This window comes from Bos taurus, chromosome 10 (assembly GCF_002263795.3).
Source record: "Bos taurus isolate L1 Dominette 01449 registration number 42190680 breed Hereford chromosome 10, ARS-UCD2.0, whole genome shotgun sequence".
Lineage (NCBI taxonomy): Eukaryota > Metazoa > Chordata > Mammalia > Artiodactyla > Bovidae > Bos > Bos taurus.
Window position 1 is genome coordinate 6,967,098 of NC_037337.1, and position 15,308 is coordinate 6,982,405.

The 15,308-nt window shown below is 35.8% G+C and overlaps 1 protein-coding gene across 1 annotated transcript in view; it reads left to right on the plus strand.

Moving 5' to 3' along the window:
- Positions 1 to 359: 359 nt before the first annotated feature.
- Positions 360 to 15,308, plus strand: part of POLK (DNA polymerase kappa) — a gene marked incomplete at its 5' end in the record, with an annotated part of 38,609 nt that continues 23,660 nt past the window's right edge. The window contains 3 exon segments of the mRNA NM_001102258.1: positions 360 to 524; positions 7,227 to 7,346; positions 13,951 to 14,103. Coding sequence (NP_001095728.1) covers positions 369 to 524; positions 7,227 to 7,346; positions 13,951 to 14,103 — 429 coding nt within the window.

Here is a 15,308-nt window from a genome sequence, read left to right on the forward strand (position 1 = left end):
AAATATTCAAGTGTAAAGCACCATGTGTAAAGCACCATGTGTAAAGCAAATTCAAGTGTAAAGTACCATGTGTAGTGACTGGCACAGTGTTGGCAGGAAATGTTAATTTTACCCTTTCTTCCCTCCATGAGTATAAATCTTGGGATAATAATTTTAAAATCTGAGTACTAATTATTTCTCAATAGCCAAAAAATCTTAACTGTCATTTTTGTTTTGCTGATTTCTGTGTCATTTTAAAATGACATCCCTCTCCCAAACCCTTGCCCTCCATGAATGCTTTGAAAAACATGTTTGTTTTGTATGCTTTTTCAGATAATAAAAAGAGCCATTTTACCATTAACTTTTTTTCTTTTCTTCAGGTTTACACCATGGGTAGCACAAAGGAGAAGAGTGATGGCACAAAGGAGAAGAATGACAATTACAAAGACGATCTTCTGCTTAGGATGGGACTTAATGATAATAAAGCTGGAATGGAAGGATTAGACAAAGAGAAAATCAACAAAATTATAATGGAAGCCACAAAGGTATGTTTCTTCTTCCTTTCAATATCTTTAATTTAGTAACCTTTTTACTTTTTAAAAAAAGGAAATTATTAAGTTCTAGATGACACTTTAAGTATTTAAATATATAAAATTGTTAAGCTCCAGTGCATGTAGAATAATCTCCTTTCTCTGCTAATGCTTTTGCATTCTGCTTGGTACTTAACACGCACATAGTATGCTTGTTAAAGCAAAATAACGTGTGTCTTCTTTTTCAGCCCTTTTTTCCCACCTCAAGAGGAGAATACTACAATTGCAGGTTTTTTTGTTTTTGTTTCAGTTATATCTTGGAAGTCTTTCTGTATAAGAAAGTAAAGATCTTCCCTCTTTTTTATGCCTGCATAGGTGGATATACTATGATTTATTGAACTAGCCAGAATCTTTGTTAATGAACATATAAGTCATTTCCGGTCTTTTCATCTTTACACATAATACTACAGTAAATAACCTTGTATTTCATAACTTTATTACATATGTGCAAATATAACTACAGGAGAGATTCCCTGAACCAAATACAGATAGCTTGAAAGGATATACACATGTGTATTTTTCAATGAATTGCTCAATTGCCCTCCTTATTAGTTGTATCAATTTACATTTCCACTGCCAATATATAAGAATATATTGAATCCATACCAACACAGTGTGTTACTGTACTTTTGGATTTGCCAGTCTTCAGTAATGCAGTGTAGTGTTAATTTATGTTTCTCATCCAATTCCAAAATGTTTGTAAGATACCATTAAAAATACAAAGATAAGTAACATACTAGAGTAAAATATCTATTTGCAAAACACACATCTGTTAAAGGACTTATATCCAGAAAATATGAATTATTCTTACAGCTCATTAATGAGAAGACAACCCAATCAAAAAATGTACAACACATATAAATAGACACTTTACTAAGGAAGATATAAGAATGGCTCATGAGAAGATGTTCAACATTAGTCATTAGGAAAAAGCAAATTAAAACTACAATGAGGGACTTCCCTTGTGGTTCAGTGGTTAAGAATCCTCCTTCTACAAATGCTAACAAGTCTGAAAGGGGAAATTAACAGTAACACAATAATAGTGGGAGACTTTAATACCCCACTCACACCTATGGATAGATCAACCAAACAGAATTAGCAAGGAAACACAAAATTTAAATGATACAATGGACCAGTTAGACCTAATTGATATCTATAGGACATTTCACCCCAAAACAATGAATTTGACCTTTTTCTCAAGTGCACACATAAAATTCTCCAGGTTAGATCATATCCTGGGCCATAAATCTAGCCTTGGTAAATTCAAAAAAATTGAAATCATTTCAGGCATCTTTTCTGATCACAGTGCAGTAGGATTAGATGTCAACTACAGGAAAAAAAGTATTAGAAATAAAAACATATGGAGGCTAAACAACATGCTTCTAAATAACCAACAAATTACTGAAAAAATCAAAAAAGAAATCAAAATATGCATAGAAATGAATGAATGTGAAAACACAACAACCCAAAACCTATGGGACTCACTAAAAGCAGTGCTAAGGGGAAGGTTCATAGCAATACAAGCATACCTCAAGAAACAGGAGAGAAATCAAATAAATAATCTAAGTTTACACCTAAAGCAACTAGAAAAAGAAGAAATGAAGAACCCCAGGGTTAGCAGAAGGAAAGAAATCTTAAAAATTAGGGCAGAAATAAACGCAAAAGAAACAAAAGAGACCATAGCAAAAATCAACAAAGCTAAAAGCTGGTTCTTTGAGAGATAAATAAAATAAACAAACCATTAGCCAGACTCATCAAGAAAAAAATGAAGAAGAATCAAATCAACAGAAATGAAAATGGAGAAATCACAACAGATAACACAGAAATACAAAGGATCATAAGAGACTACTATCAGCAGCTATATGCCAATAAAATTGACAACTTGGAAGAAATGGACAAATTCTTAGAAAAGTATAACCTTCCAAAACTGAACCAGGAAGAAATAGAAAATCTTAAGAGACCCATCATAGAGAAGAGCTAACACCTATCCTAGACATTACTTTGCCCACAGAGGTCCGTCTAGTCAAGGCTATGGTTTTTCCAGTGGTCATGTATGGATGTGAGAGTTGGACTGTGAAGAAAGCTGAGCACCAAAGAATTGATGCTTTTGAACTATGGTGTTGGAAAAGACTCTTGAGAGTCCCTTGGACTGCAAGGAGATCCAGCCAGTCCATTCTAAAGGAGATCAGTCCTGGGTGTTCTTTGGAAGGACTGATGCTAAAGCTGAAACTCCAGTACTTTGGCTGCCTCATGCGAAGAGTTGACTCATTGGAAAAGACTCTGATTCTGGGAGGGATTGGGGGCAGGAGGAGAAGGGGACGACAGAGGATGAGATGGCTGGATGGCATCACTGACTCGATGGACGTGAGTCTGAGTGAACTCCAGGAGTTGGTAATGGACAGGGATGCCTGGCGTGCTGCAGTTCAAGGGGTCACAAAGAGTCGGACACGACTGAGTGACTGAAGTGAACTGACTGAACACCTATCCTACTCAAACTCTTCCAGAATATTGCCGAGGAAGGTAAACTGCCAAACTCATTCTGTGAGGCCACCATCACCCTAATACCAAAACCAGACAAAGATGGCACAAAAACAGAAAACTACAAGCCAATATCACTGATGAACATAGATGCAAAAATCCTTAACAAAATGCTAGCAAACAGAATCCAACAACATACTTAAAAAATCATACATCATGACCAAGTAGGCTTTATCCCAGGGATGCAAGGATTCTTCAGTATTCACAAATCAATCATTGTGATACACCACATTAACAAATTGAAAGATGAAAGCCATATATTTATCTCAATAGATGAAGAGAAAGCCTTTGACAAAATTCAACATCCATTTATGATAAAAACTCTACAGAAAGCAGGCATAGAAGGAACATGTGTGGTGTGTGCTTAGTCACTCAGTCGTGTCTGACTCTTGCGACACCAAAGACTTTAGCCTGCCAGGCTCCATGGGATTCTCCAGGCAAGAATACTGGAGTGGGTTGCCATTTCCTTCTCTAGGGGATCTTCCTGACCCAGGAATCAAACCCAGGTCTCCTGCATTGCAGGCAGACTCTTTACTGACTGAGCGACGAATAACTCAACATAATAAAAGCCATATATGATAAACCCACAGCAAGCATTATCCTCAAAGGCGAAAAATTGAAAGCGTGTCCCCTAAAGTCAGGAATAAGACAAGGGTGCCCACTCTCACCACTACCATTCAACATTGTTTTGGAAGTTTTAGCCACAGCAGTCAGAGAAGAAAAAGAAATAAAAGGAATCCAGATTGGAAAAGAAGAAGTAAAACTCTATTTGTGGATGACATGATCCTCTACGTAGAAAACCCCGAAGACACCACCAGAAAATTACTAGAGCTAATCAGTGAATATAGTAAAGTTTTAAGATATAAAATTAATACACAGAAATCCCTTGCATTCCTTTACACTAACAATGAGAAAACAGAAAGAGAAATTAAGGAGTCCCACTCACCATTGCAATGAAAAGAATAAAATACTTAGGAGTAAATCTACCTAAAGAAACAAAAGACCTATATATAGAAAACTAAAACACTGATGAAAGAAATCAAAAAGGACACAAATAGATGGAGAAATATACCATGTTCATTGCTTGGAAGAATCAATATAGTGAAAATGAGTATACTACCCGAAACAATCTATAGATTCAATGAAATCCCTATCAAGCTACCAACAGTATTTTTCACAGAAGTAGAAAAAATAATTACACAATTTGTATGGAAATACAAAAAACCTCAAATAGACAAAGCAATCTTGAGAAAGAAGAACAGAACTGAAGGAATCAACCTGCCTGACTTCAGACTATACTACAAAATTACAGTCATCAAGACAGTATGATACTGGCACAAAGAAAGAAATATAGATCAATGGAACAAAATAGAAAGACCAGAGATAAATCCACACACCTATGGACACCTTATCTTTGATAAATGAGGAAAAAATATACAGTGGAGAAAAGACACTCTCTTTAACAAGTGGTGCTGGGAAAACTGGTCAACCACCTATAAAAGAATGAAACTAGAACACTTTCTAACACCATACACAAAAATAAACTCAAAATGGATTAAAGATCTAAATGTAGGACCTATAAAACTCCTAGAGGAAAACATAGGCAAAACACTCTCTGACATAAATCACAGCAAGATCCTCTATGACCCACCTCCCAGAGTAATGGAAATAAAAGCAAAAATAAACAAATGGGACCTAACTAAACTTAAAAGCTTTTGCACAATGAAGGAAACTATAAGCAAGGTGAAAAGACAGCCTTCAGAGTGGGAGAAAATAATAGCAAATGAAGCAACTGACAAAGAATTAATCTCAAAAATATACAAGCAGCTCATGCAGCTCAATATCAGAAAAATAAACAACCCAATCAAGAAAATGGGCCAAAGAACTAAACAGACATTTCTCTAAAGAAGACATACAGATGGCTAACAAACACATGAGAAGATGCTCAACATCACTCATTATCAAAGAAATGCAAATCAAAACCACGATGAGATACCATCTCACACTGGTCAGAATGGCTGCTATCAAAAAGTCTACAAACAATAAATGCTAGAGAGGGTATGGAGAAAACAGGATGCTCCTACATTGTTGGTGGGAATGTAAACTAGTACAGCCACTATGGAGAACAGTGTGGAGATTCCTTAAAAAACTGGAAATAGAACTGCCTTATGACCCAGCAATCCCACTGCTGGGCATATACACCAAGAAAACCAGAATTGAAAGAGACACGTGTACCCCAGTGTTCATCGCAGCACTGTTTATAATAGCCAGGATATGGAAGCGACCTAGATGTCCATCAGCAGACGAATGGATAAGAAGGTTGTGGTACATATACACAATGGAATATTACTCAGCTATTAAAAAGAACACATTTGAGGTTCTAATGAGGTGGATGAAACTGGAGCCTATTATACAGAGTGAAGTAAGTCAGAAAGAAAAACACCAATACAGTAGATTAGCACATATATATGGAATTTAGAAAGATGGGAACGATGACCCTATATGCAAGACAGCTTAAGAGACACAGATATAAAGAACAGACTTTTGGACTCTGGGAGAAGGTGAAGGTGGGATGATTTGAGAGAATGGCATTGAAACATGTATAATACCATATGTGAAGTAGATGACCAGTCCAAGTTTGCTACATGAAACAGCACTCAAAACAGGTGCACTGGGACAACCCAGAGGGATGGGATGGGGAGGGAGGTGGGAGGGGGGTTTGGGATGGGGGAACACATGTACACCCGTGGCTGATTCATGTCAGTGTATGGCAAAACCCACCACAATATTGTAAAGTAATTAGCCTCCAATTAAAATAAATAAATTAAAAAAAAAAAAAAAGAATTCACCTTCTAATGCAGGGGACACGAGTTCAATCCCTGGTTGGGGAACTAAGCCCAACTATAGAAGCCCATGTACCACAACTAAAGAAGCCCCCTGCATGCCACAATGAAGACCCAATGTAGCTAAAAAAAAAACAAAAAAAAAAACAAAAACCACAATGAGATACATTCATAGTATTATAGCCTAGAATCACTGTAATAAAGACAAACAGTAACAGATTTTGCAAGGATATGGAGAAATTGGTATCCTCATACATTGCTGGTAGACTTGTGAAATGCTTCTGCCATTTTGGAAAACAGTTTTGCAATTCCTCAAAGGGTTAAGTAGGGAGTTGCCATGTAACACAGAGATTCCACTCCCAGGTACATATCCAAGGAAGATGAAAACATGTGACCACATAAAATACGTACACAATTGTTCATTGCAGCATTTTTCATGATAGCCATAATGTAAAAATGATCTCAGGGTCCATCAGTCTTATAAATAGGTAGACAGTATGGTCACTGATGGAATGATAGATGATTTTCTAAAAGTTACTTTCTATATTTTATTTAATGGCTAATATTAAATATTTAAAAGTACTGTTTACTTAGAACAGACTACTAATTATTTCTCCATTAAAAAAAATGATGGGTTTGTTTGAGATTAGCAGAGAATTGCAGCTCAAAGACTGCAGCCATAGTAAGCCACATGCAAGTGCTCAGCAAAAATAAAGAGAACTCTTTCCAAGAGGAGAAAAGGAAGTTGGCAAGGGTATATAGTAAACAGAGGCCATTACTTTTCATTGGCTGAGTTGTTGCCAGGAAAGTCTTTGTTCTTTTTGTTGCTTTCTGCTATCATCGAAGGGGGCCAGAGCTCCCTCTTCTGATCTCTGAGTATTTAATTGAGGTTTCTGTTAATTTTTTACAATGATTTTTCAATGAACGTAAAGGAGATAATTGATGACCCAGCTGACTAAGTGATGTGCCCAGAGGATCCCACCTAGGATATGCTCTTATTTCCCAAATGCAGATCTATACTCATCTTGGAGAGTTTGTGCTGTGCTTACTGCCTCACAACAATCTTGTGATTTAGGTAACTATAAGTTCATTTTACAGATTAGGGAGCCTGAGGCATAATAAGATGAACTTTAGGGTCACCGAGCTAGTAAGTAATGGAGGTAAGTTTTGAATTCAAGCCATTCTCTTTCTAGAGTCTGTCCTCTTAGCCATCAGTTCACAGTGATGCTTTCCTTCGGCCCTTTCTCTTACGCTATGCATTCTTTTCCTACATTAGGGATCCAGATTTTATGGAAATGAGCTCAAGAAAGAAAAGCAAGTCAACCAACGAATTGAAAATATGATGCAACAAAAAGCTAAAATTACCAGCGAGCAGTTAAGGAAAGCACAATTACAGGTATTAATTCAATTGCTAAATATAGTAGGAGCTGGTAGAATAATAATTGGTAGTTAAAATGCATCATGGTCAAATTATAACTGAAAACAAGGTGAAACGTAAATGTTTGTTACATTGTAAGGGATAAAAATGTAACAAATGTGCATACAACTTTGTAAAAATTGCTCTATGTTTTTACATAAAGAACCACACCTAAGTATTGTCACCTCTATTAGAGTAAATGGAGCCTTAGGTTAAGTAACTTACCCCGTTTCATATGACAGGTAGTTGCCAGAGCTAGGATTTAATCCAAAGCGTTTGTTCTTTTTATTATATACATACGTTGCAGCTGGAAAAGGCCCCAAGTTAAATGTGACATGTTTTTTGAAAAACTAATTTTTCAAAAAAGATTTGGGGGAACATGTTAACTAATTAAATTTGAAAGTACTTTGAAATGTAGTTGTGTTACAGTAAAAGTCACGTAAATGGTAGAATGCCAAATGTACATGAATTTTTAAGATAAAACACAAGACTTCTAAAACTTTGGGGTCGTTTGGCTTCTTTGGCATCTTTGGGGAATAAATGCTTAATTTCCTGTGGTATTACAAGTTCTTTCAATAGAAAAGTTTGAGAAGAGCCAGTCAATAAGGCATTAGGTGGTAGATTGAGAACTCAAGGCAGTAAAACTAAAGTTTACATTTAGAGAGTTTTACCCTCTATCAAAATCTGATTCAGTTATACAAAGTACTTTAAGCTATAACATAGCAATAAAACTATAACATTAATCAAGTGTGCTATAAAATTCTTCTCATGATGGGAGTTCAGATATTATAAATTTTGTTTTCTTTACCAAACTAGTATGTCATTTTTTTTGGACATATGCTTTCCTAGAGCACAAGCTAGTTTTTGATCTTCTGTGTTAAGTAGTCTGCTATTGTGACTGAAGATAATTTGTCAAATCATTTTTAGTGTTTCGTGGCAGCTCAGCCTATGGAGGTACATGACATTGTGATGATCGTTGGTATTTGTGTATCTTTGCACTCTTGTCCTGTTATTTTCACCAAAGATTGTACCATTTTACATTTTCAACATAAAAATGCTGGTTTCCTCACATACTTGTGTAAAACTCAATTTTATCAACTTTATCAGTCTTTTAGTTTTTGCTGATACAATGTCCAAAATATTATTGTTGTTTTAATTTGCCCTCCTTTGATTACAACAGAGAAAGAATGTCTTTTCACATGTAAGTTAGACATCAGTATTTCCCTCTTGTGGGAAGAGCCTCCGTTATTCTGTTAGGATATAGGCTAAATAACTGGCACAAGAGACCCTAAAATATAATGGTTCAAATAAGTTTATTTCTTTCCCATATTATAGGTTAAGTAGTCCAGCTGCTCTGGTGGTTCTGATCACCATAGTAATTTAGAGACTCAGGTTCTGTTATACATTGAAAGAAACAAAAAGGAGAAAACTTAATTTGAAGGAAAGTAATTTGCTATTAAGCAAGTGAAAGAGAAGTTACACGTGTTACCTTTTTTTTTTTTTTTTTTTAATACACGTGTTACCTTAACTCACATTTGAGTTTCATGGCCACACCTAAGTGCAAGAGAAGCTATAAAATATATTCTCTAAGTGAGTAGCCATATGCTCAGCTGAAAATCTATTACTGTGGAAGGAAGAGAATAGATTTCAGGGTTCAACTGCAGTCCAAAGCAATATTCTTTGCTCACATTTCTAGAGTTTATTACTCCTCATTTATAGATCTTATTGTATGCTGCTGCTGCTAAGTCCCTTCAGTCGTGTCCAACTCTGTGCGACCCCATAGACGGCAGCCGACCAGGCTCCTCTGTCCATGGGATTCTCCAGGCAAGAACACTGGAGTATTGTATAATAAATATTTTTTTGTCTGTCACTTGTAAAGATTTTTCTAATATGTACCATGTAATTTTATTTATTGAATGATAATAACATAGTTTAATGCTCCCCCTCACCATTCTTCTTTAGAAAAACATTTTCTTTTCATCCATTGTTTTTTTATACAAGATTAAGCATTATTTCATCAAGTTGAAAAGAAATTCCATTCCGTCCAAAGTAACACTGTTTTTAAGTTGATGTTACTCCTTAGGCAGTTTAGTTTCTGGAACTCTTTTTTATTTATAGCCCACAAATATCTTTAATAAAGTTTTAAAGATGTAATACCTGGGAGTGGCATAGCAACGTCTTGCTGTTTATACTACTTTTAAAACTCATATCCTTAAACATGCTAATAATCTGAAGAAACAGAGAATCCCTTACATTGTGTAGCGGAACTTCACGTTTTGTTAATGGTTTTAGTTGACTATTCCATGGGAGGCTCTGTGACATCTTTTGCAAGGGAAATGGCAGGAAGTGTGTTTTTTGTTGATTGTAAAATTGTTTCAGTTTTTGAGCTTCCTTTAAAAGAAGTTATATAAGTGGGAGGGGATTGAGGAAATCCTAAGAAGGCTAGAAGATCTGAAAGAACAGAGAGGTTTTCATGGGAAACGTGTTTCTGTTTTGAAGTAATGAAATTTCCAAATAGTATTTTATTTTACTATATTTTATTATATGTAATAGATATTTTATTATATGTAATAAGTAAGCTCTGAAGGCATAAACTCATCTGATGTTTCTTCAGAACCTTAAGTATCTCTACCCAATCCCATCCTCATTAAACTTCTTAAAAGCATAAGCATTTTTATAGCTGTCAAAGCATCTTATTGTAACTTGGGCTCATGGATCAAATAGATAAGCATCCATGGTATATTAAATGGCAACTACTCAGTAAATCAGTGCATTTTGACCACTTTAACAGTTGATTTGGAGAACTCATATTTATTCCACAATTTTTAGTTAATACTAAGTTAAGAAAATGAAAAACAGTATTTCTGAAGTAATCTCCTAAATCTTTTAAAAATAATTTTTAAAATGTAAATAAGATATAATATGGATATAAAATATGCCACTAGAACTCTATTTGAGCTTATTTCAGTGTTAAATACTTTTAAAAAAATTTTGTTTTAGGGAAGTATCATGATATAATGGAAAGAGTATGGGCTTTAGAGAAACCTGATTTCCAGGTTTAGTTCCAACATTTACCAGTTCTATGACTTAGAGCCAATTACATAATCTTCCTCAGCTTTAGCTTCATATATAAAATGGGGATAAGTATCCTCTCAATTAATTTGAACAGTAGGTGAGTTAACATAAGCATTTTGCATATTACATATAATATAATCAGCAAATATCATTTCTACCTTAAAAACTATAGGTAATATCACTAAGCCCTTACCGTATCCCTAGATAAATGCTTTACATGGGTATCTCTTTTAATTCCTTCCATCTTTTGAAATTGGTTTAGTCTCTCCTTCAGTTCAGTTCAGTCACTCAGTCGTGTCCACCTCTTTGTGACTCCATGGACTGTAGCACGCCAGTCCCTCTTTACAAATAAAGTAAAAATGAGAGGGGTTGAGTTGCCCACTATCATTTAACTAGTAAGTGGCAGGGCCTGAGACCCAAACAAAGCGCTTACCCACTGTGACACACACTGGCCCTGAGCTGTAGCAAGAGGGACGAGGTACATGTTATATACTCAGACTTGGAAGTCATTCAGAAGGAAAAATGGAGGGAAGGAAACCATGAATGAGGATTTCAGCAGATGAAACTGGAAAAAAGCAGTGGTGTGCATTTGGTAGATGTAGAAGAAAAGAGTTCAGACAAGGGTGACCAATGAGAGATAGTAAAGGAAAGTGGAATGTGTGAGTCATTCAGTGGCGAGGTTTCCTTTTGGCAACTGTACACTTGCTGTAAGCACAGAAAGACAATAGATTGTTCAAGAAACTGTCAGAGGATTAACTTGTGAGTCTAAGGAGAGGTGTTTTTTTCCCTCCATTTGGCTTGCTTTCTATTTATTGTCTTCTTCCTTTTCAGTGTTTCTGGGTTAAGATATTTCAGATGCTGCTCCCTTATACTCAGTCGACTCAATTCTTAGGCACGTTTTCTGGGTTAATCTACCCTTGTTTTTATTAGTCTCCATGATTTGTTTACATATTTTTAATGTCAGGATGTTATTCTCTATTTTAAAATTGAAGTACTGGAAGAAATAGTTATTTTAAATCTGGATGATAAATTGGAATAATGTTAAAAAGTTCTAGTTATTAGATGTAGTGTCTCACTGCATGAGATCAGGCTTCTCCAAACTTTTTCTACAAATGCTATTTTCTCTTTTTAAATGAGATATATATAAATTATATGTATGTAATAAGTGTATATATATGTTGTTCAATGCTAAATCATGTCCATATATAAAAGAATAAAGTTTATACTGATAAATATAAAAGGGTATATAAGTCTCTCTTCCCTTTCTCTTTTATGAGGAATTTATTTGTATAGTTGCCATTATTTATTTTCAGGTTGCTAACCTTTAAGATTTACATTCTCAGTAACTTTCACAAATCAGTAGAGCATTGTTAGCTGTAGCCATCGTACTGTACCTTAGACCCCAAATCTTATTCATCTTTTTTTTTAACTGAAGTAGATCAGTCGGCCTATAACACTGTGTTAGTTTCAGGTGTACAACATAGTGTTTTGATTTTTGTATGTTACAAAATGATCACCATGATAAGTCTATAGTTACCATCTATCATCATATTCCCCATGTTGTACATTTCATTGTCCTGACTCATTTATTCTGTAACTGGAAGTTTGTAGCTTTTAATCTCCCAATGAGGAAAAAATTTCATAGCAGATAAGGTCTTTCTCCTGATGGAACTCACAATTTAGAATCTAGTACGGTAAGTGCCATGATAAGAGCAAGAAAACAAATAAGGGAACGTTGAATTCTGTGGCACAGAGGACAGAGATCCAGTTGTCATTGAGGGATGTCTGAGCCAATCCTTGAAGGGTTGGTGTCAGAACTAGGAAGGGCATTGTACGCAGAGGAACAGCCTGAAGAAGACACAGAGCAGCTAGGTTATTCAGTGAGTTTTAGGCTAAACAAGGTTGGATCCTCTAGAAAGCCTCACTGTGGCTATTGGAGACAAATATGAATCAGAGTGATTGTTTATAAAAGAGGAATTGCAGTTTTTTGTTTGTTTTCTCAGGGGTTTTTTTGTTTGTTTGCTTGTTTGTTTTTGGTTTTACTTTTTCTAAAATGATTTTTAATTGGAGGATAAAGGAGTTACGGTTTTAACTTGTACCTAGGAATTAACTAGTGTCACTATAACATTAAGAAAGAAGACCTTGAAAAGAAAATTTCTGCAGAATGAAAACAAGGTAGAAGTCAAACAAGGGGGAAAGCCTCCATTATATGCCCCTGAAAGTCTCCACCTTTTATAAAACCTACTCTAGGGATTGTCACATTTCATTCAGAGCTCACCCCACTTGCTTATTTCTGGCTGCTTTTCTCTTAATTTTTTATTGCTTTGTTGTGAAGTTTTCCAGTGATCCTTTTATGAGTTAAACTTGCATTTGTTAAAGTTGGGCCGTGTGCCAGACACACCTCCATGCTCTTCATGTGATTCTGTTTCATTCAGTAGCTTTCTTCTCTCTTCTCTTCATGATTTTACTCAGTGGTCTTACTGACTTCCTTATATGTTACTAGATTAAAATGGTCACATAGCCACCCTCAGCTGCAGAGGAAGCTAGAATATTGTATATTTAGCTTTTTCAGCCTGCACAGTAGATGCCACAAAAACGAAACACTTGGGAATGGGTATGTTTGCTACATAAGCCCCTTCTCACTGCCCTATTCTGGTTATTTCTTTCATTTCTCTTTCTTCTTTCTTATCAGTCCAACTGTTTTTCTCTAAAGAAACAAAATTGTTTAAACATCAAAATTTCTCATTGTTATTCTTGAAATTTCATGAAAGAATAAATCGTAAATTAAATTTTCAATTTTGATTCAAATAGACTACCAATTATCAAATTTTAACCTGAAAATAGCAATTCTACAGAGGAAATGTTTACATCATGCCTTAAGACAATCAGTTGTACAGTACTATTCAACATAAACATCATATGCCAAAGAAATATAATCATTTATTGTACATTTCCTTTCTTAGTATTTTAAGACATTAATATTATGAGTCAGATGGAAGTTGTTTATTTTACCTAAACAGAAGCTTTTAGTTACAGTAAGTTTTCCAAATTTATAAAGCAGTAGAATTATTTGATATATAAGCAGTTGGAATGCTTTATTCATTCAGTAAATATTTATTAAGTACCTGTTATGTACTTGTGGGTATTGAAAAATGAAAGAGTTGGTAGGGAATGATATTTGAGAACAGACTGCCTATGCTCATGGAAATAAAAGCCTAATGAACAATAATCAAATATACATAGATAGGTATGGGAATGGGTAGATGAGTGGCTGGCCAGATGGATGGACAGAGACAAACAGACACCTACTAAAAATAAGATTAGTGTTGGGACTTCCCTGGCAGTCCAGCAGTTGGCAGTCGGTGCTTTCACCACCATGGGCCTGGGTTCAATCCCTGGTCAGGGAACTAAGATCCCACAAGTGGAGGTGGGGGAAAAAGGTTAGTGTTAGGATTACTGGTGTTTCGATATTCTATTCCTAAAATGTGTTAACCTTTTAAACATTGAGGTTGACAGATTTGCAGTGGAATTGGAGCAGAGCCGGGATCTGAACAGCACCATAGTGCACATTGACATGGACGCTTTCTACGCAGCTGTAGAAATGAGGGACAATCCAGAGCTGAAGGATAAACCCATTGCTGTAGGATCAATGAGTATGCTGGTAAGTAGGTAAGATTGGAGACAAAAAAGAAGTTTCATGACATATTCATATTCAAATAATCGGTTCATGAAGGGAAAAGACCTTATTAAGTTCTACGAGTTCTATCAGAATATTTTTCTAGGTGTTTTATAGGTATTCACTTACTGAATCCTTTCAACATCACTTGAGGTACACATTTTTATTTCCATTTGACAGATAGGAAGACAAATTCAAAGAAGTGTTTTATAATGTTCCCAGTGTTATCGATTCAGTTCAATTATGTCCAACTCTTTGCGACCCCATGACCTGCAGCCCACCAGGCCTCCCTGTGCATTACCAACTCCTGGAGTTTACTCAAACTTATGTCCATTGAGTTGGTGATGCTATCCAAACACCTCATCCTCTGTCGTCCCCTTCTCTTCCCGCTCTCAATCTTTCCCATCATCAGGGGCTTTTCCAGTGAATCAGTTCTTCCCATCAGGTGGCCAGAGAGAGTACTGGAGTTTCAGCTTCAGCATCAGTCCTTCCAATGAATATTCAAGACTGATTTCCTTTAGGATGGATGTACTCTGCATATAAGTTAAATAAGCAGGGTGACAATATACAGCCTTGACGTACTCCTTTTCCTATTTGGAACCAGTCTGTTGTTCCATGTTCAGTTCTAACTGTTGCTTCCTGACCTGCATACAGATTTCTCAAGAAAATGTTATAAAGCTGGTAAATGATAGAGTAGCGTTTTATCTTTCTGTTGCAAATTATATTTTTCTTAAGTAACTGTTCTAGTTAAAGAGAATTGAAAAAGAAAAAGAAATGTTATGCTAAAGCAGAAATTTGCAAACAATGGCCTACAGGCCAAATCCAGCCTGCTGCCTTATTTTGTAAATAAAATTTTATTGAATACAGCATTGTAAATCAACTGTATGTGCGTGCTTAGTGGCTCAGTCGTGTCCGACTCTTTGTGACCATATGGACTGTGCAGCCAGCCAGACTCCTCTGTCAATGGAATTTTCCAAGTTAGAGTACTAGAGCAGGTTGCCATTTCCTACTCCAGGGGATCTTCCCAATCGAGGGATTGAACCCACATCTCTTGTGCCTCCTGCATTGGCAGGAGGATTCTTTACCACCGTGGCATCTACAATAAAAATTTAAAAAAATTTTATTGGAGCACTCACACCCACTCATTTATTATTGTTTCATTAAAAGAGCCGAGTTAGTAATTGTCACAG